This window comes from Clinocottus analis, unplaced genomic scaffold (assembly GCF_023055335.1).
Source record: "Clinocottus analis isolate CAN_PGR_092001 unplaced genomic scaffold, fCliAna1.0.p SCAF_5, whole genome shotgun sequence".
Lineage (NCBI taxonomy): Eukaryota > Metazoa > Chordata > Actinopteri > Perciformes > Cottidae > Clinocottus > Clinocottus analis.
The window spans coordinates 13,238,368-13,265,189 of record NW_027176207.1 but is presented as its reverse complement, the minus strand read 5'-3'; the positions used below and the strand labels follow the sequence as shown (position 1 = coordinate 13,265,189).

The window sequence follows — 26,822 nt, the reverse complement described above, 5'->3', positions numbered from 1 at the left end:
ATTCAGCACATCTCCTTCTGTTTCCTTTCTCCCTTCCTCCCAGCCAGCAAGAGGGTAAGAGGCCATTGACTTCCCTCAAAAACTCCAGACATACATGTCCTGCAGAAATGCCTTTGAGCATGTCCAGACCCTGCCCTCTGACCTTTCTGGAGGGTGGGTGTTTCTGGTGGTGGGAAATACAAACTTAACAAATCCTTCTATTTATTTTAGTTTCTCCTGGCGCAATAGGTGGCCGAGGAGAAGGTACGGCCTGTTTAAAGTAATAAAAACCCTCTCAACGTGGATGGCCCTGGTGACAGCCACCTACATGTCATAGCAACTCAGCCATGTTTAAAGAACCAAACGCAACTTCAAAGCTACTGATGATCTGGTGAAGGATAATGCCTGCCTTATTTTTATACATATGGATCAAATAAACATTGTTGTCTTCTACATCTTACCATTAATAAGCATCACACCCAAACTCTAGCTTGTGACTAGAACTTGTAAATAGCTATTAACTTAAAAGTATTAATAAACGCTGCTTTTGTTGTTGTATGAATCACTAATTGGGAAACCTCAAAACCCTCATCAGAATGGTAATTTGCAAATAAAACTTATAAGACCCGGTTATGTTATGATCAATAAGCTCTCATTGTTTTTTCAAACGATAAGTAAAGCTCATAGAACAACAATTGTTGCCTACAGATGATCACAAATAGCATAGTCGGGTTGATTAGAGAACAAAGTAATGCTTTATTTTACAGCCCAGTATTATACATACAGTACTAATGTAGAAATTGCTAAGAAGACATGAGTCATCAGTAACTTGTCATTGCAACGTTTGCATTTTAAAGGCTGTAAAATTAAGCTTTCATAATTAGTATCATTGTAAATGTAGAGTCAGACATTGTGGACAACACTACATCAAAATTAAACATACTTTTCATCAGTGAATTGAGGACATTTTGAGAAGGTTTTTCCTTTTTTTCCTCCAACAAGAAATGAAAAAAAAAAACAAAAAAAACATACATTTTGAATGTAGATTTTCCCTCAGTGGGTAAATAAAATTTATTTTTGAAATTTGTCAAATGTACATAAATTATATGTAATGCATTAAAACCAAATGAGCAACTCAAATACTTCTTTCTTTAAAAAAAATAAGACATTCTTTGTTGAGATCATTTTAAACAAGTATTGGTCAGGCGTTTCATTAACCTGGGAAAGCAAAGTGCTACACACAACAACCACTGAAGACAGTTCACCATACACCTTAATGAGAATTGGACTGAAGCACCTTTTCTTAGCTTAAAGCTAAAATGGAGATTTCACTGTTTTTTTTTAAGTTTTCCTTTTCACAAAAACTCCATTGTGGGTTTATAGTCTACCTTTGACAGCCCATTAAGCCAAGTTAACTTTTTCCTAAAGAGAGGCATACTTGCAGTGACGTTGTTCTATTTCAAGTTAAAGTACTTGTGTGAACTGCTTAACCCAACAGGCTGCTAAGACCTTGGTTTACTATATTTTCCTCCAAGATGGAGCTTTGAGTGCAAATAAAGGCATACAACTCCTTCACAAGAAATAAACATGGAATTCAGTCACATGCTTTCAAATAGTAATCATATATTTAATTGATATACATATATTGCCACCATTGGCACATACGATATTGCACACAGTGATGAAATGTTGCACAGAAAAAATAGATATATTTTTTGTGGGCGAAAACATTTCAAAAATTACAAATAACGTGGAATAACGCTGAAAAGGTAAAACTACGGAACAAAAGGAAAAAGAGAGAACACAAGACTTGCTTGCTGCTCCCCATTAATTGAGCGACTTACAACTCACACATAAACCTATACCTAGCCTCAGAACGAGCATTTCAACGGGGGCTTGTCAACAATAATGGATATTATTTCAGGCTACTGATGTTCCCAATCAGCCCCTGCTCTCCCCGCTAATGTGCTTAGCTATAGCGAAGAGCCAACTCCTCTGCATCATCTAGGTGACCACCCCCTTCCATGTTTACATGTAGGCCGATACCCGGATGGCTGGAGAATGGGGATGGCAATGAGGTTAGGAAAGAAGGAAGAAAACAAACAAAAAAGTTAAGAATGTTGCTCCAAATATGTTCCATAAGGGTTTGTAACAAACCCTCTTTAGCACCACGAGTTGTGCGCTAGCACACAAGGGGGCTGAGACACAAGAAGTTGGAAGAAAGAGGAGGAAACGATAACAAAAAATAAGAAGCCAAACTGCGATCCAAAGCACCAGGCCAGCGTGTAAGCATGCGGAGTGTGTAAGGCACCAGGTTGTTTATATGCTGAGAGGATGCTCCCAATCAGGTATCACTCAGTTCTATACCAGAGGCTCCTAAAATAGGTGGTCAAGGACTGTCTAGTTTGCAGGTTTCTAGTCAATCTAAACACAGGAGCAATCATTTATTTCGATGCTGAGGTAAATCTGACATTATCTGATTGTTGCCAGTTTCTCTGGAGTTTACTGACAGAGTTTATAAAACTGCTATCACACATCTATGAGATGCGACTGAACTGGTTTGGAACCAGTTGTTTTCCGTGTGGCAGCCCAAATATTTACAATTAGACCAAAACAGAATCGAAAATGGAACTACGAATGTGTGTCCAAAGTAGCCCCACTTAACTTCACACCTTCAGGTCTTAAACTAGGATGCACCAGTGGGGGAATCGAACCCTCTTCACTGTGGCTCATCCAGTGCTCCTCAGAATGTGATGGAGATATTTTGATTACTGTTTGCAAGGTCACTCCTTTTTATGATCGTGCTTTGAAACAACTTCCACTACAACTACACCAAGCCTTTGGATGGAAATCACTCAGTACTCAAACTTGAGATTTGTACACTACAGGCAGATAAAGATACATATGGAAGAGTCCTTGAGCCGATATTTTTGGGAAACCAACGAAATCTATCTTAGTGCAGATTAACATGCAGCAACAGCACTCCTTGGCACCATTTGGACTTTTATGACTAAACAAGATCACAAAATGTTTCAGATGTACTAACCAATAATGCTCTGCCGAGTTTTGATTCTTTTTTTTCAGACCACTAAGCCCATCAGCACAGTATGGTGTTTGCCTCGTTAGGTAATCTGCAATTCAGGCCATTTGCTACACGTTGTCACTGCATTTCCTCTATCGATTACACATTTAGTACCTTTTTTAAATGAACACATTGCATTAACAACGAGACACAAAGGTAGTCTATTATATATCCATCCGCATGGCAACAATTTCAACTGAAACAAAAATTACAATATTAATATCTCTTTGAATGCCTCTGGCAAACGTCATCAAGAGCCATTGACCAGTTCAATGTATTTGATTTTTAATGTAATGCCTATTGCACGACAAATAGAGCACTTATTTCATTTGATGAAAATGCCTATGGTCCTTTTATACTGCATGACATCTAACCAGTTTTTTCGAAGCAGGCCTAGCCCTCATATGATTTATGTGTAAACACATCTCTACTCACAGGTAAAGGTAAATAGGATGGCAAGTCTACACGTGACAATCCTATTACCAAGTATTTGAATTTTGGTTTTGACAATTAAAATATCTGATTTGTGCTGAAGTCGTTAGCTCACATGAAAAGAAAACGGGTTTTTCCTCAGTACTCGGAAATATATCCATTTTGAACATTGCAGACACTTTTTTTTCTTCTTTTTTTTTTTACAATAGCTTTAACTGGTACAAAAGTTTTCTGTTAATAAGGGAAATAAACACTCAGTTCAATATTGTTTGTCAAGTAGGAAACAATGTTCAAATATAATGTTATTACTTTGTTTAGCAGCCTGTTACTGTATTAATAGTGGATAAGTGGGGTAACATCCAGCGATGAGTGACAACATGTCATAACTGTCAGGTTGTGGAGGTTTCTTATATTGTGGGTGATGCTCCCTTGGAGTTAAACCATTACAGTTAAATCTTTAGATTTCTTTCTTTTTACAGTAGAGTTTTTAATTATATTTCTCTTGTTATTTTCATTACTCTTGCATGTTTATTTATTTTTTGTAGCTATCTATAATCAATCCTCGTCTCCATCGTCCGCCTGAATCTCCTCTTGTTGCTGCAGCTCGCATGCCCTCTTCTCCCGCTGCTTCTCCTGGATCTTCTTCATCTCATCGGCATATTTACAGAAAGTATTCCCGAATTTGGACCACACTTTGTAGGGCACCGTAATCGAGTTGCGGTACGTTGGCTTCACCTCGCTCACCCTCATGAACACCCCATACTTATTGGATCCGACGTCGAAGAAAAACCGTTTGTTGTCCACAGTCAATGATGACCCTTCGGGCAACTCCGCCGGTTCGTCCTCTACACCGTAATCGTCAATAAGTTTAGCCAAAGCGTCACGAAACTCAATAAGTCCCTGGGCCGGCAAAGCGATCGTCTGGCCTTGCGTGGATCCCAAACCGGGCCCCCGGTTAACGGTCTGTCGGATCCTCAGGAACCGTCCCCTCTGGTTCTCTTTCAGATCCATGTAGTATTTCCGATTCTCTCGGACCAAGAATTCGCTCTTCAGCGCTCGCCGGGGCTCGTCTTGCACCAACGCCGGGTTGCTCGGACCCAGCTGGGCGTAATGTTCGATGAAGTCCCCCAAGTAGTCGCGGAACTCGACCGCCACGGACATGGAGAGAGTGAGGCGGCTCTTGTTTCCACCGGCCCCGACTTCTGCTATCTTCAAGAAGCGGCCTTTTGCGTTCTGCTTTACGTCCAAATAGAAGCGTTTGTTCTGGATGTCAACCCGCTTCGACGCCAGCTCTTGTGTCTCGTGCTGGAGCCCGGAAGCCGAGCCCGCCCCTCCTGTCGCTGGGTGCATGGAACCGAAGCCTGGGCCCGTGGGTGCTCCTCCCTGCTCACTACCACTGTCTCTGTCCGCCATGATGCTGCCTGCCTGCCTTCTCCCTCTGTCTGCTGCAAAGCCACGGCCAGCTACCGCGAACGCCGCAGCTCTCGCGAGATCTACACAGAAAGGTATTAAAAAAAGTGAGGAGGGGGAGGGGGGAAACGTTAATGCAGAGCGAGGACGCTGTGTTTGCTCATACGGTGTAATGTCATGAGCTGTCAGTCATATCGAAACCAAACCAACTGATTTTGTTGTGAATAAATGCACCTCGAGGAGTCTGCTTAAGTTTCGATTCGGCTGAACAGCTTCTGGAAATGATGGAGTTGGTTACCTGGAAAGACCCTGGCTTGCTCTTTGTTTTAAAGCACGAGAAAATACTTGTTTCTAACGCAGCACTGCATAGCTGATATCAAAAGTGTCTGTGCACGTTTAATGTGCTTATTATAATAATAAAAACATATGTTTTACACACAATGAGGGAGTGGTGGTAGTTTGACACACACACACACACACACACACACACACACACACACACACACACACACACACACACACACACACACACGCACACATTGTTTATCTAAAGTTTTGTGAGATACAAAATGAAGTCAAGCTCATTGACTAAACGTATGTGAAGTCATGGCAATCAAGCCCCTCAAAGCCTAAACCTTCTTCCCCTAATCAGACGAGATCACCAAGTTTAAGTATATGTTTAATAAGTGAACTGCATTGCTACGGCTAGTAGCTTAATACAACAATATCAACAATAAGACTAATAACCATGAGTGAATCTTTCAACATAGAACATAGAAATGACACAGCATTGCAATGTATGTAAATTATTTATTTAAAAACTCGTGAATTAGACTATATGGAACATCACACAATATTTTTCCGAAACATGACATGATAATGTGTTCTCTTACAACTGAAAAAAAAAACATGTTGGTCGTTTAACCCATGTTAATGTCCTTATGAACATTATTTTGGGATGCAAAGCGTACCTTGCCACATTGGGTCAAATAAGGGATGTTAAGTTGTTGAGGTTTGAAATAGAACAACGTAAAAATAACCGAAACTATTTCAGTGAACTGTAATTTCAGCTTTAAAGAATTTCAGATGCAACATTTTCACCGTGCAAAACGTTTCAAAAACCTCAATAAGAAACTTGTAAAACAACTCCATCCATATGCAGTTGCAAAGGCCCAGAGTCCAAACACACGTCCGCCCGTAAAACTATATGGGCCTAAACTTGCAGCATAAGTGCATGTAGCCCACGAGCTCGCGCATGAGAAGTACATAAAGCATAATTTCTCATCTTTGGCGATAGCGACTATCAAGTCAAGTCGATTTTGTCATCTCCAAAGTCATCTAATTCGTGACGTCAGTGTGCGCCTCGGCGCCAGGAGAATATTTTAAATTCGTCCTCACAGGAAATGTGCGCATGGTCTGACCGCGTTGCAGCAGCTGCTGCTGACAGGCCCTCCTCTTCTTCGTGGCTGCCCAGGCCCACTGACTGAATGCCGTGATGGCATTAAACTACAGGTGATGTTAATTGTACAGCTGTTTTTTCTTCTTCTACAGCAGCATATGCAGCAGAGGCCTATCTGGATACGTATTTCTGTCTGTGCTTTTATTGTGCATATTTAGACGTTATTAGACAGTTATTGTATGAAAACACCAAAACATACATGTTTATACAGGCCTACACATACATAGGCTATTTAGATAATGTTGTAGGATGTAGTATCATTTTTAGGCATATAAGTGTCATATAATTTAGGGATAGGTGACTGACAATAGCTTAGCAATTTTAATTAGAGCATTCTAATTTTGTATGTATTTGTACCCACAAAAAGTAACCAATCAACACATTCTGAACACATTTAATAGGCTTCAAACAAAATACCTTTATTAGACACTGACTTTCTCCACAGTATAATGTCCTTCTTGTTCTCACCCGCAAACCTTTCACTTGAACCATTTATATGCTACATATGGCCTTTAATACAATTTTACCTAAATTCGTTTTTGCGAATTTCCTACTGCTTTATAGCTTTTGCATTTGAGCGTTTGATATTTTTCTAAAACAAACCTTTGCATTTCTTGCAAATCATATACGAAAATGATGAATCAGCGTAATCCTGTTTTGAAAAGTTGTAAGAATGACACCATATACTTTTATATTTGAGTCATTAAACAAACGATTTGTGTGAATGTTAAAAAACTAATTAGGCTAAAACAACTATTTTTTCTTATTATTCAATCTGGCCTTTACATACTACAGGTTAATATTTTCTTTCAATAAAGTCAAATTGAATATTCACAACAGTAAATCGCCAATGTCCATCAACACATGATAATTGCACGTGCATTTTTAGCCTAGCTTTGTGAAACCTATAGGCTACATAGATGCATAATGTCATCTCAAACAACGCACGCCTTTTCTTTTTGTGACCGAAATATCTCGGAGACTGAGAGCGCAAAAGCGTTCAGTGAAGTGCGCAAAATGGATAAAATAAATAATTAGACGGTCGTTCAGACCTTCTGCAGTTCGTTATGCACTTCACAAATATTTATTCTAAAGGTGCTAGCATTGATCCTAAACATTTCAATTAGCCTAAAACAAATTGATTATTATAGGCTACTCTCTGTGTTTCTTTTTCAGGTTTTGTGATCTTATTATTTAAACATGCATATCTGGATATTATTTTCCTGCCAAAAAAAAAAAGAAGAAGAAAAAAGAAAAAACGAATACATTAAGAGTATTGTTGGGAAAAGATGAAAAACGTGGAAGTGTCTTCAGTGTCGGCGTCCCAACGGCTGCCTGAAGGCCTGAGGGGAGTTTAGTAACATGTAAAGGGAGTCTAACCCAGAAACTAAAACACTTCAAATCTATTAACGATGCCTTGTTTTATTCTATAAGCCTAATTATTGTCACACAGGGAACTATTAAGACATTAATATTTATAATAATTGTAAATCTAAAATGTTGATTTGCACTTGTAAATATTTTCGAAATACTGAATATATTTTATAAATATCAAAGCTTTCCACAAATATATACGGTAGATGTTCAACACTGAATTAACCCTCAAGTGGATGACCTTAGACCATTAAATAATATAAAATGGACAAATGTAGAACAACATTGTGATATGATAGTTTGAATGTCAAAGATGAACTAATTATTTACATTTTATGCTGGCAATTATAAGGTAAAAGAAAATATATACACACTATTTTCATATTAGAGATATATAAGGCAATATTAAAAGTACAATAAAACACCGTTATGCACATGCTAAGCATAGTGACGTTCATTAACTGATAATGAGCCTTAGCCTAAGTCTAAAATAACCATTCAGACTCAAACATGCCGTACTTTGCTCATTTAGTTCTGGTGATGAGTTACTATAATTTAGTTTTATTTATCTTCCACAACTTTCTTATTTACCTTCAATCGGCCTCCTGGTGAGCTCCGCGACAATCCTCCCGTCTTGTATCACAAAACCCATAATGTTTGGTGAAGTAAAAAAGTGAGTAAATCATTAAGAAACTCAATAAGACAAACCAGTTATAAGGACATTAAAACGTATAAATAACCTCAAAAAGAGGGCGATTCATACACCTATCATTTTGATGTTCAGCGTCAACATTATACAGTGTAATATATTCTTGAAGTTCAGCATAATCAATATAATGCTGAAACTTTGCTGGTCGGTAGTTTATCCTCAACTCAGCAACGTTATCTTGCCCAACCTTCGCAATTATTTCGCTAATTGATTTATTATTGTTATTGTGAAAGCAGCGGCTGGATTTATTATGTTACTCTTTTGTGACTCTTTGTTTTTGTTTTCATATATTTTTATTTTCATATATAACTTATTTTAGTTTTCACTAAGGTGTTGTTTTGGTATGATATCTATAGGCCCACCTATACGTAACATGTAATATCACCTTTTCCACTTGGGGCGATTATTGCTCATACAATTTACCAATTTATAATATTTGAATCATTAATCGGTTAAATCTGTCTTGATTGGATGCCGCAGGCACGTCCAATGCAGATTTCAACCTCAGCAAATGTGTCGTCGCAGTTTGTGAAAGGCTGCCGCTGAGATCACCTCACAAAGTTTTGCCCTACATCCCAACACCGGAATGCAGTGGCGCTGCTCCAAATGCAGCTCCATTATTATTTCAGGCGCACGGCTGTATGCTCGAGCATATAATATGGTCCTGGTAACTCTGCAAGGCAATGACACATATGCTTGGCTGCACGTTAGGACACTTAAATGCGCCAGGACATTGACAATCCGGATGGCATGTAAATAAAGCGTCATTCCGAGCCAGCGAGATCCCATAACCTACCTTACACCGCTCAGTCTGCAGTGGGCAGCGCCTCACAGACACGATCGCGAGCCGCAGAGGACGAGGCAAGGCAAATGGCACATGTAAATGCTCTCGGAGGCCTTTATGACACCGCAGCAGTCTTGCTTCTGCCTGCTTCACAAAATGGACAAGGAACGGCGAGTCGTGGCACGGAGAGAGACACACGCACAAGTTCAACGCCGCACGCTTCACCTCTGATGTCAACACGCACTGAGGCAACGCAGAGGACACGCGCCCCCCCTTGGCGCGATGGAGGAACTGCAGCTTTGCCTTCTGGCGGTAACAGGTAGGGCACCGGTCTTCACAACTGTAAGAGAAGAAACAAGTGAGCATTGCTTTCAACACCTCGTATATGGTGTTGAAATCTACACCTTGGGGTTTCAATCTACACCTGGGTTTCAACGGTTGAATCTCTGAGGAGATAAGTGGTGCATTCATGCACACACCCTGCGATGTTGTAACGAGTGTTGTTTAAAAACGCACAATGACGCTTCTTGTTACATTAAAGAGGGCTTCTGATCACATATGCGTATACCCTGTCTTACAGCAGCACTCTATAGGCCTTGATTTATGAGAGTGACATGTGTAGGCCTGCTAGAATTTCAGCACCACGGAGAGCAGCCAGATCTGAAAAGTATAAGTTGTGTGGGTGTATTTTAAAGATGTATAAACATATGAGTTTGTTCTGAGCCTTCCGAAATCAACATACACATGCATTGCCCCTATGCAGTCCACACATAACATATTGGACAGGATTTAAATCTGCTAATTTAGTTAATTTGCCGTTTGAGTTACAGCAACATTTACAGCACTATGTCAGAGAGTCATACACACACTGTGGTCAGCAGATGTCGCTCTTTGTGAATACTGTCGTATCAACATCCTGTATCCGCATTCTATATGCCATATAGGCGAAACCAAACCATTACAATCATAACTAAAATCATCAACAGAGCTATTGGATAACTATCTTGTTAAATTATATGTTAGGTAGTCGTGCAGCAAAGTGCTCCCTCAGAGCCTTAATATCACGTGAACACATGCAAATGTTATATGAAGAACACAGAAAAGGATACTTTCATTGAATCTTCTCCGTCCAAAGTGATTTAAATGTTTTTTTATTCCTAATGTGGACCCCGTGCTACAGCTATTTTATGGATTTAATGCGGGGCTTCAACATCTGTTTTTTTAAGAGGAAGAGCAGCGAATGTGACCTGAATGCAGGGCATGGCTTAATGGGATGAGACGCAAAACTCATTCAAAACAGTCTCTTGAAGAATCTGAAATGCTTTCGCAGCCTTAGTCATCGCAGCCATATGATTTTTTTTAGGCCCACCGGACTATATGCGGATGCATTTTTCATCATGAACCTGTTTCATTACTGGAGTAATGCCTTGGCTACAGTGAGATGCGATTTTGAGGAGGGACAGTCATGGATTTAGGATTCCGTTTGTTTCATTGTAATGTGAGATCGCCGCTGATACAACACCATGGAGTGATTGACATACAGTAGCTGGGTTTTGGGAGAGAGGAGATCGACCCTTTGGTCCGTCGGTTGCCTGTATCTCAGTGCTCCAATCCTGCGTTTTTGTTGACGGAGCCCCTTGGCAATCGGCATTTTCTCTCCGTCTGTGGCTAGTGGGGAGGCGGGGAGAGAGCCACGGTGGAAGGCGCCGTGTTAGCGTTATAGCTGCCGACCAGAAATATTCTTTTATTTTTTGGAATAAAACGTGGCTTATGTTTTGCGACCGGACTACCAAACTTGTGCTTCACTGCAGCATTTTGCGTATTTTCCCTCCGCTGCAGATGATACAGAAAACCATCATAGCGGTACCCCACCACTGCAATTTTTGGGCAAAGATAAGAGTGGCGTCGTCTTGCAGTTAAGGCTACTATGGCAGCATAGGGGGCATCTTCTGGAGGGGAGAAACCGCCAATTCCTCGCTTAGCCTATCTACAATGCCTTATTATTAGCAGAAAACAGTGACTGGATTTGAAGCCCAGCATCATCCCGCGGTTCCCTCCGTTTCAAAGCTGCTGTTTACCCATTGGAAATCACTCGAAAAAGCAGCGGATCCCGATGGCATGGACACTTATGCAAGGTCTGCCGCGCTGCCGTGCTACTGGAGCCTACTTGCCGTCTCTTCATTTAACCCAGCTCCATCGCCATCGCCCCGCCGCCGAGAGAGCCCTGCCGCAACGCGACCAGCGACCACCGAGCCAAAGCAGGCGGCATGAGGCTTGATTCAGTACATTTATCCATGCTGGTCATCGGGGTCTCATTCGCCTGCTACTCCCCGAGTTTGAATTCCCTGCAGGACCAGGTTTACAAATCCGCCGTGGTGATCGAGGGCAAGGTGCAGTCTACGCCTGTGAACGTCTCCGCGGAGCCGTACCGTGTGAATGTCAAAGTGCTAGATGTTTGGCCCCTAAACAGCGGGGGTCTGGAGCGAGAACAGCTCGTCACCGTGGGGGAATTTGGATCTGAGGCTCCGTGCACCAAAGTGAAGAAAAACCACAAGTACATTTTTTTCATGGACCCCACTGACGAGCCCTTGGTTTTCAAAGCATCGTTTGCGCCTCGGGACACGAGTGTGAAGAACCTAAAAAAGGATGTTGGGAAGATCTTGTGTGAGGACTGCGGTAAGTTAATGTATTGAGGATTACCGGTAAAGTCCAACCCGGAAGACTGAACGGTCTGTTAACAGCGCCTGGCTTCGGGCTTTTGGTAACAGCCACTCTGGTGAATTGTGGTTATTTTGGCCACAGCATGGTTTGAAGTCAGTGGGTACCCGATAGGTGCCTAAGGGGCGTCTATGCAGCAATTTTCAACAACTCTCGCAGGCTCCCATAGCCCACATGATCAATCAAACTCTCTTTCTCTCTCCCCTGAACTGCATCAGACATGCGCCTCGCACTGTTGCTTGTGAGGAATTGCAGTTTGAGTGTATCGAACTATCTGCATCCTGCAAACCCGCATTATACCTACACGTTGTAGACATGTCTAACTTCATACGCGTTGTATGCAGATTTCTGTTTCGCTACATTGTAGCGGCTTCTTATGTGAACATCGGGCACATGCTGTTCATGGACCCGGTATAATTTCAGGACCAGGGACAGCGGCCTGTATCACCGGCATCACGTGTGGAAAATCACGCTGCCCTAAGCAATTTGGTTCCTAGGCTATATTTAGGCTCCCGCCCTGCTTTAATGCTTTAATACCCCACACTATGCTACCGTCGTCCTGTGTGCACACTTGCATCTTCAGGGTAAATAAAGGGCTAGCAGTGTGTGGTGTAGCCCTAACCTGCATGAACTCATGGGGTTGTGGTTGAAAAATACCAAATTGCCAACTTTACAACACTTTAGGGGGTTTCCTCCTTAGATTCATGCACAAGTGGTTCAGGACTGGACTTTGGTCAGTAGATGGCACCCTTAAGGGAACATTTTTAATCCCACCAGGCACAATTTATTTATGATAAGGTGTTTTTTAGTATATCAAACCCGAAGCTCTTAGATTGGTTCAATAGACAGTTTCTCTTGCTGTGAGATTTTCACCATTGATAATCAAGGCTAATCATTCTGCTATTGATTGAGAACAGTGCAGAATAGTGTTGCTCTAGATGCAGAAGGCTGCACACAACTATACTCATTAATGTGCATGTGCACAATAATTCACATTCATTTGTGTTTCAAAATGATGCATTGTTTAGCCACTTACGGGTTGCTTTGTTAGTAGTTTTGCTAGAGTCGCTTGTCAACAGCTCAAATCTCACAGAGAGTGTATTTCCTGCACTTCACCAGGGTAATATGAGACTCGATTGCATGCTTTAATTATAAAGTAGTGTCACTATCTGCAATTAGATCTTAAGAACAGCGCTTGTCACAGAGCCACTCTCCTACTTGTGTCTACAACTGATGTCCCACGCTGGTCAGTCTGCAACACAACTTGTGAGGCAGCTCATCTGAAATACTTTGAATGATTGTTGAGCCAATCAGGGAATGTGCCACACATGTATTAAAACATCTCTTTTGCTACCAATGGAATGGCACAACATTGATCTTCTAATATTGTGGTAGGACATGACGTGTGCCGTGTACTGTCGCCCTCTTAAATCCTCTTAGCCTGCACTTGTGAGACACAAATGCTCCACTCTCCTCTTGATTTTACCACACTCACATTTTAAACTCATCCCAATAGAGAGGCAACACCAAATAGACCATATTACATCTTAAGTTTCTTGAACAGCCCATACATCCCCTGTCAATTCTTCAGCCACTTAGATAGGCTTGTCAGTGACGTGATTAAACTGGCACCGACATACCGCTGTAATACCCGAGAGAGTTGCCACGCCCACTTCCTGGGCCTCCGTTGATCTTTTTTTATTTAGTTCAAAGTAGCAAGACAGTTCATGTTGTTGTAGTGGCGCCGTAGTTGAGGGGCTTCTTACTCAGAGTGATTGATCTAATCATTGTATCTTCTCTGACCCCGCCTCCTCCCTCATCATGCCATTTTAAATAGACAGATAAACAGTCAGTCCCTTGACAGCTTGTCCCTTTGAGTTAATTCATTCAGCAGGGACTCTAGATCAACAATGTTCTGTGTCCTGCTTTTTTTCCTCATATTTAGTCCTTAACATCCAAACAGTGTATCTATATATTAGGAAATTACATCTTGGCTTTGAACCTTGAACTGCTCCATGAGCAGCTTTGTCCGGGTCCAGATATTGCTTTTAGGCCCACTTAGCATACATCTCAAACGTGCCTTAAATCCCTCTTGTGTACTAGCTCCCAAGTGTGTGAACCAGGGGACTGAACGTGTACAGCTCTCAAAGTGATGCAGTTGTTGTGTTCCCGCTGGTGGAAAAACAGGCTACCAACAGTGCCACCTGCACCCCTTCCTCGGGACTCAGCTGGGAGCTCTGGGTTCCTACCAAAGAGGAAAAGAAGCCACCAATACATACTTTTGTCTTGATAGAGATTACAGCAAACATATGCAAACACAGGCTGATGTTAAGCTATCAAATACACTCATACTTGCTGCAAAGCAGATCATGTTGTATTTGACTGGAACTGCAACATTATTATGCAGTAAAGAAACATGAATGTAGTACAGACTGTAACTATCTCAGTACTGGGGCTGCAGTCGAATAGTCAAATAATTACCTCCTAATGTCTAACCCTTAGCACTTTTCCTTGACCTCTGTGGAAACGTCACAGGGTCAAGGAAAAATGGGAAGGATAATTCATGAGGAGTTAGGAAAAGACAACCGCGGTGTTCAGAGAACGCAACTCCACTTTCACTAAGCGACGTAGTTGTGACGCGACGGCAGGCGAAGATAGTGACGTCAGTCTGTCTGCAGCGGTGAAACCACAACGTTGTCGTCCATCTCGGACCACATAAAAACATCTTAAATACTTCATCTGTCTTCTTACAGTGTTGCGTCATGCAGACGATTCAAACAAGGAATATTACTACTAAACTGTCTCTTCAGTTTCAAACACGCGGAATTAAATACATTATCCCACTAACAATGTGTGTCATATATGTGTGTCTCATATCTCTTTATGATGTTATGGTTTATATGCAGATTATAATCTGATCATAACAATATACAGACAACAGTTTATGAAACAACACACAACTTGATAGTGTTTTGTTGTAATGTAACAGGATACATTGAGTTGATTCAAAAGATGATAATCATAAACATGAGTCAGACTGAAGAGATCGTCCAGTTTAACTCTTTCATTAAAGCTTCTGTAACTGAAGTGAAATAAAAGAATGAGGGCTGAGGCTGCCGGTCAACACCAGAGAGAGAATATCAAATACAGCAGTTTTATCATTTTACAGCCGTGTTCAGCAACAGCCACGCAACGTTTGTAGTTTGTCATCCGGTTTAACAAATAATTGAAAGTATTTCCAAGTTACACTAATTATTATTTACATGATCTGCATTTGTTGGTCATGAATGAAACGTTACTTTAAATGTTGCCGCCGCAAAGGATTGTAGGTCGGCGTTTTCTCCTTTCCTTTCGTTCGTAGAGTCATGGGTCCTAAGCTAAAGGAGCTAAGTTATGAGGCATGAAGCTCTTTTCCTTAGGTACTTTCATCATCATTTCCATCAGTTAGGAAGGTACCTAACCAAAAAGGACTATTTGACCGCGGCCTGTATCTAAAAACATGGCAGCAAGTTTTTTCTGGAAGTCCAGTGCTGTTTGTAACAAATCACATTGAACAACACCATCAAGGAAAGAGGAAAAGAGTCTAAAATGTAATCCAGGCACATATTTTAAATATTGTTTCCTGTTTGGAAGGATAAGACAATTCACATGAAGTGAACTGTTTTTAAACAAGTTAGCGTGTTGTGAGTATCCACTAATACCACACACTGTTTCATTTGTATATGATGTGATGACACAAAGGAAATATTTGCCTGAATGAGAGTGGATGTAACAATAGTGTGGTTGTCCATCATGACTCAGTCTAAGTCTGTGCAATGAATTTGATAGGTGAGGTTCCTAGCTCTTTGTCTGTCCATACACCTCATAGAAGAGACCTACATAATTGCATTTTATGTGTGTGGGTGTGTGCAGACTGGTGGGAGCATCGTGTCAGTAAAATCGGTGCAAACACTTGTTCAGAGAGAAAAAAGGTCATCTGAGTCGAGGAGTAACACATCGCCCTAAAACCGCCTTCATATTTCTCACTCTGCATGTTTATTCATTGTTCATTAAGCCCATTTGGATCTCTGAAGCAGATGAATACAACTCTGTTGTTGTGAATGCACACTCTATCACTAATCTGTCACTGTGTGGTCCCATTGTATGCAGGTAGCAGGCGATACAAGCAGAATATTGCCTGAAGCATGTGCATTTTTGTGTTAGAGACTTCTTTAGAAGAGCTCGACATAGAACATGAATGACCGCCGCTGATGGCTCCTGCATGGGTTCTGCTGTTAAACCATAAGTTTATATGGCAGAACAAGCGTTTACCGGCTGGTCATTATACTCTAATAGCGCACTTAAAGACAATGTAGAAAACAGTTGATTGTGACAAAGGCATTCATTTACTGTATTTCCCCACCAAGATGTGGTACAAGGTGTGTGTTTGTTTGGATAAGAATGATTGAAGCGTTTTCAACTGTCAGTGCGGTAGTGTCTCAAGCCCCGGGCAGAGGAACAGCCGAATGAGATTGACCAGCAAGAAGCACAGATTTGTTTCAACTGTATGTTTGTTGGGATTGTTTTATATGTTCACTGGGTCTTTTTTGTAGCCTTGCGGCTCTGGTGAATCTCTGCTCGGCGGCTCTACTCTGACAAGACAGCCTGATGTATATTTATAAAAAAGGGCATGGCCATTTTCAGTAATTGGCCTCTTATTTTCCTCTCCTATTATGCATGTTCTCACAATCACTGTCTTTTACTCCACATTTCTAAAGACAGACTTTTACAAGCTATTATGCTGACATAGTGAGCATTTTGTGTCAACAAATGTCTCAATTCTGTGATGATGGATGCGTTTTCATGTTTGAGTTGAGGTAGAGGGATTTAGGGTCATGGTGGATATCTGTTTGCAGAGCACACTTGTGTGCATTGGCTTTTTTAGTAGTAGTATTGTGTAAGCCACTATGTTGTCTAGTCCACTCCAGTGTCAGTTGATTAATTTATTCTGTTGGAGCTGTTCTGTTCTGTAAATAAAGTTGGAGCAAAAAATTCATGTTTTGCTCCAATTTTGTTTTTCTTAGCATTTACTTTTTGAGCTCTGTACATTCAGCAGTGCTTCATACGAGGCTTCATTCTACTTTATATAAACATAAATGTACAAATAGACATAGATGTAAGTTGATGTATAAAAAGTATACATCAACTATAACACTCACCTATAATAAAATGACTAATACATAAACAGAAACCAGTTTTTTGGTGATGGTGAATTTTCAGACTTCCAATTGATTGGAATGTTTTTTGTTCACGACAGGCCAAAACAAGTCTACATTACTGACACATGGGAGAAATATTACTGCCAGTTTGAAGTATTTTATGTTAAATTTCCCTGTGCATTAAATATAATATATGTTACACTCCTATTCGCCATAAGTGTAGCCTTAATCTGTTTCCCATTGTCATTTTGTGGATGTTTTGTCATGGCCAGGTCATTAATGACAGCCCGCACGGGTGCCAGTGGGTCAAATAACGACGTTTTTTCACACTCCTTGGCATCTAATATTGACACACAAGGCACCCTGTAGCGCCTGCATGAGACCCACCGTGCTTCCAAGTTACTACAAAGTAAACCCATCGGCGTCATTAGTAGACGCTCTTTTAGGAAATGCTTTAGGAGTGTTATGACGGAGTAAAAAGGCCAAAAAAACATACAGGGAGGGCTCGAACAAACACAGGACCTGGATTACAGGACTAACCTATAATAGTGATGTTTTTGATAGTTATGTGTCCATATGGTACATTAGTTTACGTGTATATATTTTGCCCAAACATGATGTTATTTCTAAACCAAAATCTTTTTGTTTGAGTTCACATAACCAGGTGTTTTGTGCGTATTGAAAATACGCCAAGTGGTCTAACGAACCGTCAGTATGTAATGAAATAGAACAAGACATTGTTGTTAAACTATAGACAGCAGATATTAGTCATTTAGTTGTTTAAACGAGGACTCTTTTGGGATAGCTGAGACAATACTTTTTTTTTTTTAACTTAATGTCATGTCTAATTTGTAGGTATTTAAAATCAATTGTAGGAACCTGTAATTATTTCATTAGTTGTTAATAAAACTGTTAATATAAATCAGCAGCCAGTTGGATTTTCTGGACTTAAAGCCATTTTAGTATCATTACGTATTTGTCATAATATTTAATAAACGCACTACATTTGATACTAAAGTGATTCCCAATTGCTGTGGCGTGTTCTAAAGTGTGATTTATTTCCTACTTTTTCGTATTTTGCCAAATGCAAAGGTGCAGACACTATTGTTCCATTATGTTTATGTTATGTTTGCATTATCTTGTGCTGCTGTACAGCAGAAACTAATACAGCCCTGCAATAATCAGGGGCGTTTATTGTTAAAAGGGTCTAGTTTATCAAGCTAGCTAGCTAGTTAAGCTGCATGTCTTTCACTGTCCAAACACTCTAACCAAAATGTGTTTCTGGCATTGAGTGATACATTTCAATGTATGTATGTAAAAATACCATTCATAGCTTCAACTTTATTGGATATAAAATGTAATTGAACACAAATGTATGATATGTGTGGCATATTAAAGTGAGAGCACATAAATAACATAGACGTGATCAATATGAGTAATGAGCTGTGTCTCGGCTAACCTGTGTTTTTCTATTTAAAGGGCAATCTATTGTGCCAGTTAATGTTAAAGCCAGCACACCAAAGCAAAGTCCCACAACTACAATGTTAGATGTAGAATTATAATTCATATCAGTAGTTTGAAAAGAGCACAATGCAACTTAATGCTCGTTGGTTTGAAGACACTTAAATTGGTCTTTTTGGTAAGCATTCATTTGGAGTCGTCATTCTGGCCCCGTCATAAATGTAAGACCAATATTAATAATCCTTATGTGTTTGTTTTGCTCTTTACCAAGTTGGAGAGGCGGATTTGTCGCTATCTTTATTTCTCCCGTTTGGTGAAGGGAAAGTGGTGTAATGGTGGCTTGATTTAATTTATTGAACTTTTTTTTGGTAAGAGCTGCTGCCTGGCAGGCGAGCCAATAGGAATTGAGGACAGGGGGAGACAATCCAAATTTGAACCCTCATTCATTTCATACTACTCCAGGTCATTTCAGTTGATACTACTATATTCACCTAAACTGAGCCAGCTACTACAGGTTTTATTTTAAAGTCCAGCTTCTCCCTTTGACCACGTTCAGCTTTGCCGCCTGTCCTTTTTGGGCCAGAAATTTAGCCATGGCCTCACTGCTACTTTCATTTTCTTGTTGTCTTTTTTTTTTGAGCCCCTGATTTTTGAGGAGTGATTTTTTACTTCTTTGCATTAGTGTTCTGCACACACATGCGGTCGAGTTTCAACCGCAACATTTTCACAATAACAACGGAGGGTGGGTATCAGACTATTTGAAATCTATTTTTTCATCATATAAATACATGCAACTTGTATTGTAATTGATGTAAGTCGGTAATTAAATTATTGGACTTTAGACTCTAGACTTGAGCTGAAGCCATGTGTGCCCTTTGACCCCCTGGCTGTCTGGTGCTACTGGAGCAGTAAAGTGCGAGACACCCTCTGTAGTTGAAAGATTGTTTGTCATTAGCAGCAATATGTATTTAATACATTGTTTTAAAGGATTTTTTTAACGGATGCTAATTTTAAATATAAATATAAAAAAAGTCTCAGCTACCTCCTGGAGTGGCTTCGTGTACCCTCAGGGGTACACACACTCCCATTTGAGAACCACTGGTTTGGAGATATGACAGCACTAGTTATTAAAACAGATTGATAATTGACCCTTCTCAATGCGTACAGTTTGACTTGTCATACCAAGACGAGCAGAGGTGTAACAGGTAACAACGGTTGCTCTGATGTTCCAGTACAATCTGTAAACTGGGAGTATTGGATGTTCTGCCAAAGAAGACAAGGAAGTTATATTTTGATTGAAAAAGATTACAACAAATATATGCAAACTTAGTCTCATACTGACTGCCTGTGACTCAAGCAGATCATGCTGTTTCTGAATAATAGGATTTTATTCAGTTGGATTACCTTTTCATTGCAATTTGAATGTGATATTAAAATGTTACATAGCTATATTGCTCCAAAGTTCATTTTGGGCTTACAGAATTCCAACAGGAATTGTGTGAGATTTGTAGAGATCTTCTGGATTACACGCCTAAAACACTAAACATGAGAAAGTGAAAACAAAGGTTTTTTTTTAAAGACTACAGAGAGACAAAAACCTGGGATTATACTCAACATACTGCTATCACAACAAAGATCCACGTCTGATGGAAAACGACTCCCTTTGATGAGTTACAGCACTGTTTGCTCGTGAAAGCTCTGGATATGACAGAAAACTTAGTTGTCATCACTTCCTAATTCTGCTCTCATGTGCTTCACCGCAGAACTAAAACACTAGCAGCCAGTATGAGTGGTTTAACATGAGTTTAGTTCTACATGAATGGTTTAACCACTCCACTGTGACAGATATTGTCCACACACTTCTCTGTCTAACATGCCCTTTGATTTCACACACTCCAGAGCAATGCTTTGGATGATTATAAATTGACATGCTGAAATACAGAACTATGTCTGGGTTCAAGGAGAATAATGGGATTACTCTAAATTCAGCCGGATAAGAACAATGAGAACAAGCCTGCAATGCCATGCAGTTGAAGGCTTCTAACTTTAAATTAAATTAAAAAATGTAAACATTTGTCAGATCTTAGGGACCGCTGAGGTAACAGTCTCCAAAGGACCGTGTCAGAGAAAAGGGGGGGGAATAGTTTGATCGTTTTCTTATGATTAACATTGTCATCTTATGTTTTCTAACATCACAGTTAAACCAATGGCTCGATATGTATTTGTGCATTTAAAATCTGTTTTTATCTTCTTACAGTGTTCACATTTTCTATTAATAATGTATTATACTCTTGTCAGGTTAGTAACACAAAGTGATTTTTAAAGGTAATTGTGTCAGTCCAATAGTTAGATCAAACAGGGAAATATATTATTATAAATGTGGTTGATATTTTCTCAGTTCAGCTGCTTGCTCCGCTGCATGAGAGCCAGACTATATCACTTGTATTAACCAAGGATACAAGCATTCACATTACAAGAAACACTCATCACTCATCATTTTCTATATTTGATACAGCCATACTATTGTTTCATATATTACACCATCATTGGTATCATCTATGTACTGCTGCAACACTGCAGCTTAAACAGCTGGCTGAAGTCAGACACAGGAGCCGGATTGGGTCGGCTGGTGGTGGTGCGAACGCAGATTAGTTCTACAGTTAGAACATAATGTCACAACCAATAATCTCCATTAATCTCTGTCTTAAATAAAATGGGATGAGAGCTGCTTTTGAAGCAGCAAAACCACATTTCCAGAGGGGGCGCATGTCTTACGGGTTTGGAGGTAAAATTGCATTTGGATTTGTCTAATGCTCATCAGAATTATGCCGTGAGATCATTTTGTATTTGTGTGTGATTCCAAAGCTGCGTCCACAAAGCCTGAATGAAGAATATACCCTGTATCAACGTAGTGATGGCTTTTTTTATGTGGACAGAGATGAGATGACCTTGATACGAGAGGGAGATGAAGACAGCTCATGCAAACATCTTGAAGCTGTTCCTTTACTATATTACCAAGATCTTTCATATTGTGGTGTTTAACTTCATTAATGAACAGTTGTTTTGACATGTGATTACTTTGACATGTAAATCACAGATGTCCCAAGCCCCATTATTTGCGAAACAACATGAGGTTTACATGATATTTCTAGAATATCTAGAGTATCAAGCTGTATTTACAGCCATCCTTCCATCCCTTCATCTCAGCCTCGGATAAACTGTGGAACAGGAAACACAGTCCCTTGCATTGAAGTTGCAAGAAATGAATTACATATATATTTTGTGAGTTGCACAACTTAAATTGACAAAAGATTCTTAATGCTTTATATTTTAGCTATGTGGACGTTGTCCCAACTGTTACTACCATCAGCAAGTGGCTGTTTGTTCAGAACCAAACCTCTATGTACTAACTATAACTGTAATCTGAGAGGACGAAGAATAATTTACAGTAAATCTTTAACTAAACAGAACAGCAGTCTAACAAAACAACTTCCAGGATTTTACTTTAGCCTCTGAGATCACAGTTTACACCCAGTCCCTCTGCTTTTTCAACAATTAGGTCTTCATTTCTCAGCCCACTGAAGAATGTTGCCTTCACCACAATGAGGCAGTATATGATCAGGATCAGGAAGCAGGAGAAACACCGAAAAGTTGAAAGGGATGAGTCCGTTGGGAATGTCACAGCAGTTGTTAGACTCCCTGCCCCTGCGTCTGGAGCCGTGTCAAAAACACCCAAAAGCCCACAGTCACGGCACAGCCTGTGAGATATGCACAGGATAACAACTGTGAAAGCCACTTCCATTTGGTTTGTATTTTGTTCCCAAAAGGAAGTCATCTTTCCAGTGTTACTGCTTTGCTTTTAATACTGCAGTTGGCCATAAGCCGGTGTGTTCTTTTGACTAAGCTAACCATAATGGTGTCCCTCAGGGAGAAGCCAGCATGTACAGCGTTGGACCGAGGTCAAAAAGATGCCCTGTAATAACTTTGAGCTGTTGTGTTGATAGAAAGCATCCTCTGCTGCCTCCAGTGCTGGATATATTAACCAAAAAAACAAAGGATCAGTAACTTTAAAATACTACAATTTTAGATCAGATTAAAAGCTTTTAAATATGACGTCCTGAATACATTTTACGTCCTTTTAAATCACAATTAAACAAAAGAAGGCATGTGCCAACATAAAAATGTAATTGTAGATGAAGACAAACAAACCTGCTTTATAATATGGCCTTTTTGTTTTCCCATCCTGATACAACTGTTCAGTGGGTTTATATTGGCCAGCTCTTTACGGCTTGTATCCTTCTGCTTCGTGAAGGCAGTTTAAGTTTTCCCTGCCTTTTGAATCATTCAGCAATTTGCAGCTATCTTGGGCTGCAATACTCTTCCTTTACAGGCTGCAGCCAGTGCATGTAATTAAATATTTATAATGTTTTTTTCTGTGCACAGCATGAAAGGTTGTTGACTAAATTAACCCTTTAAAGTCACAAATAGTAAGAAATTGAACAAGAAATCAAGGAAGTTAAAAATAGGGAAATGTACTATACGACACATTTCGGTGCAGAGTTTTCAGCATGATCATAAATGTGTCATTTTGCAACTACAAAAAAAATATATCATTCACCTCCATTTATACAACATTATTTTCCATCTGTTTTGGCATGGAGTCTGAAATGTGATTTATTCACAAAATAAAGTATTTTTATTCCCTAAATCTGTTCCACGTATATAGAATGTGACAGACAGATTTAAAAATATTTGGTTGAAAACGCTGCCAATAATTTCTTTCAGGGCTATTACCATTCTTTCAGATGCATTTGGCTTTGTGCACATCTAGTGACCTCTCCATTATTAACGTCGTTCAGTCCGGTAATCCAGCTCTGGATCAATGCATGTAAATAGCATAACTCTGAAAAACCCAATCTGAAACCTGATTAAGCCGCTTTGCTCGCTTTAATATTAAACTGGTTTCTGTGGTATGTGACATATTTTTCTCCCCACTGGCGGTGCTTGTTATTGCTGCAAACTCTTACAGATGCAGAGTTAGATGGATAGTTGATGGATACTTTTTTTTATGAACAATATAATTGCCCAAAACACCAGGCTTGTTGTCAGGACTGACAAGATCACAAATTACTGTGGAGATCAACATTGTTTTGGCATGTTGTGTAGAAGTAACCTACTATTGCTCCGTGCAAGGAGGGAGGGTGAAGCTGGCGGGCACACATTTCCATGTTCTTTCACTTGTAGATCTTTCTAGCTCTGGGCGTAGCACCACAGAAAACACATTCCATAATATTCCATAAACTGGTTTAAAGATGTCAACAGGGATCCTCAAACGCAGGGTATCAAAGGTTTGTGTAAACAGCTTAACGCTGTCAATGTCAAACTCTGCTTTAGTTTATTTATCGTGCAACCGTGTCACATACAATTTGAAAGAATAAGTGCATTGTTTTATTGCCAATTTTACTGAAGGACACAAGTTAAAACTTGAGCAATGTTGCAATGTTGGTATGCTAGCTATCTACATTCTTTATGCGTGTTTGTGCATCTTATTTTGTTTGGTTAGAGGTGTTGGGTGAGTTTGTAAGTCAGCGCTGTTTAGAATATGAAGCTTGCAGAATGGATTTATTACAGCAGTTTGTGCATGAAGCCTGCTCGTCAGTTCTTCATTTGATTTTCCTCATTTCAGCCGCTCTTCACCCAGGTGTCAGGTAGATCCACAGGAAGCCGCGTGACACTGAAGGACAGTGCAGGAGATAGCCTTTCGTTGCAGACTCGTTTTTCTGGCATTCATTTGCCGAAGGCCCCCAGGCCACGTCTTCACTCCCATCACGCACCAGTTTCTGTGTCAACTCCTGGTTTTATTGGTATATTTGAGAATGTTATGTTAATGTCATGATTAGAATATCAGAAACGGCAGTTAGGGTCATTCTTCAGGTCATGGTATAATGTAAGAGTTTTCCAATACAGGAAACTGAGACTTTACTGCGACTGGCATATTACTTATATATTCAGTTACAAAACTATGTTTACGCATATGTTTTACCTTTATGACCTTTTTTTCAAACTAAAACTTGTCTCTTTCAATTCTATTTGTCAAGTTTAGCTTGAAGGTATAAGAACATTTCTTTCCAGCTCTCTGAAGATGCTTGCCAGTGCTTTGGGTGTGTTTTTCTTTGGGTAATTGTCTAAATTTCAGTGCATTCGCTATAATTCGGTGTCGGCAAGCATATGCATGTTTTCCTGCGTCAGTCTTGAGATAGCTAGTTTTTCTGCATTTGCGCAGTGATTCAAACATGATTAACGCCACGTAGTCCTGAAAGAAATGTCATTTGTTAAAGTGAGTGTTTGTCCAAAAGTGTAATATAACTGTCTTTTATATGTCCAGAGAAAGCTGACAGTGTCCATGACAGGAACTTCAACAAAACGATAGGGAACAAAAGGACCATGGGAAGGGCAACTGTGTTTGTGTGCAGCGTGCCGAAGTGTTGAAAAGAGGGGCTGCCGGCACTCCTGCTGGGCGCCTCCTGGTGTGTTTAAGGGACGTGTCCGGCCATGTTCACCCCATACACACAGCACATATCACGAGAGAAGGTTTGTTTCCTCAGGTATGTTGTAGGTGTGGATTGATGTGTGTCTTAACATGAAAAGACTTTAAACAGAATGGAATGGCTTGTTAGCAGTGTTTGGAAGTGGACGAAGAGAAAATAATGTTTCCCTCAACAGTGAAGGGGTCTCCTACTTTGTGCCGGAGCTTTGTTTCAGCAGACTTAAGCGAAAACATGCTTCCATGGTGGAGCAAAGATGAATTGCTTAATCCTGCGGTCTGCGATTGAGCCTTACCTTCCTCAACGTAACACAGAGGAGGAGCCGATAAAAGATCACGACACTGCTGACTCACAGAATAACTATACAGAATAAACAACTTGACCCACATATTCCTAAATATATAGAGTATACATGTGGATATTTAGACACATTTTGATTCACAGTCATCCCATTACAGAATGACTAGATACTCCACGCCCTCAGTGACCCGTGCATGCTGTCTGTGTTCCTAAAAACTGTGACGCCATCAAGTGATTTCTTTGGGAATGATAGCAAAAATCCCCCCAAGGGCCTCATCTATATTCATAAGGGACATGCTTTAACTTCACAAACAACACACTTGATGGTTCAATTCACATGCAAAGTACAAGGGACACAAAGCTGTTGTTAATTTAGACAATGTCAAATTCAGAAACATAAAGATAAAAGCATACATGTCTGTCTGTGATTACTCAAGCATGTATGTGTGTGTGGGTGTATGTTTTGGTAGAAGGCTGTTACTTTATCCTTTACCCTTGCTTTCTTCTGACCTTCCACCAGTGCTTCTGCTCATTATTGTGTTGCTCTAATCTGGAGGGGACAGGACTGGGTGCAGAAGTGTATTTATCTTCCTGCACAAATAGGACCTCTTTCCGTCTGGTCCCTGCTCGGCTTGTTGTTGAAAGATAGTGAGCAGCGTCGAGCAAGCTTCAGTGTATGCGTGTGTTTGTGTGTGGGGTTCGTGTGAGTGTGTGCGTGCACGGGTGAACTGAGATGTGTCCCAGCTGGCCCACAGACCAGCACACTAACCATCACCTCACTGCAGCAAACGCAGACAAAAGAGGAATATATCTCCTTTGTGATATTGATAGCCCTTAACTCCGGGGGTGTTTTACCCTAAATGAGAAAGCAACATTCCTCACAGAGGTCTGTTGTACTTGTAAAAGCCAGTAAGATAAGTGTTACAGAAAGTCCCTGTAGTGTGAGCCCTGTAGCCCCGTTTCCGCTTTTCCTCCATCACATCTGTTGGGATGTGTACTTTTGCTACGCATTGTCTAGGCATGTTTCTTTTCATTCCCTTGTTGTCTCCATGACATTAGGATTGCAAGCAGGCAGTTATCATGCAGCCAAGAGCCAAGGGCCAGGAAACCACTGTAAGCAAGCCAGCATTGCAGAAAAAAAGACAAAATAATACAAAAGATGTATTATCGTTTTTATTCTGTGAACAGTCTGTAATGCCATGCTGATAAAACTATTGGGCAACAGTTTGAGTTCATATTTTTTGAACTAACCAGTGCCCCATTCTGTTGACAAATATGGTTTAGTATTTATGACTGTATGCCATTTGAGCAACAATTAATACTCTGTTGGCTAAAACTCAACTATTATATTTTAGGCTAAAGCTTTTGCAC

General features: G+C 40.2%; 2 protein-coding genes across 2 annotated transcripts in view; one reads left to right on the top strand and one right to left on the bottom strand.

The window, feature by feature from the left end:
* Positions 1 to 770: 770 nt before the first annotated feature.
* On the bottom strand, positions 771 to 9,403 carry puraa (purine-rich element binding protein Aa). Its single transcript, XM_068600714.1, has 2 exons — positions 9,242 to 9,403; positions 771 to 4,986 (listed from the first exon to the last, which is right to left on the bottom strand). Exon 2 carries the CDS (start codon positions 4,904 to 4,906, stop codon positions 4,049 to 4,051), a length of 858 nt encoding a protein of 285 aa, XP_068456815.1. The 5' UTR covers positions 4,907 to 4,986; positions 9,242 to 9,403; the 3' UTR covers positions 771 to 4,048.
* A 1,132-nt stretch (positions 9,404 to 10,535) lies between these two features.
* The window catches only part of nrg2a (neuregulin 2a), a 70,020-nt gene continuing 53,733 nt past the window's right edge, over positions 10,536 to 26,822 (top strand). Inside the window, exon 1 of the mRNA XM_068600587.1 lies at positions 10,536 to 11,905. Coding sequence (XP_068456688.1) covers positions 11,497 to 11,905 — 409 coding nt within the window. The 5' untranslated portion in view covers positions 10,536 to 11,496. The remainder of the gene's footprint in view (positions 11,906 to 26,822) is intronic.

Excerpts from the sequence above, each read along its gene's own strand:
- puraa (XM_068600714.1), bottom strand. The coding sequence starts at position 4,906 with ATGGCGGACAGAGACAGTGGTAGTGAGCAGGGAGGAGCACCCACGGGC.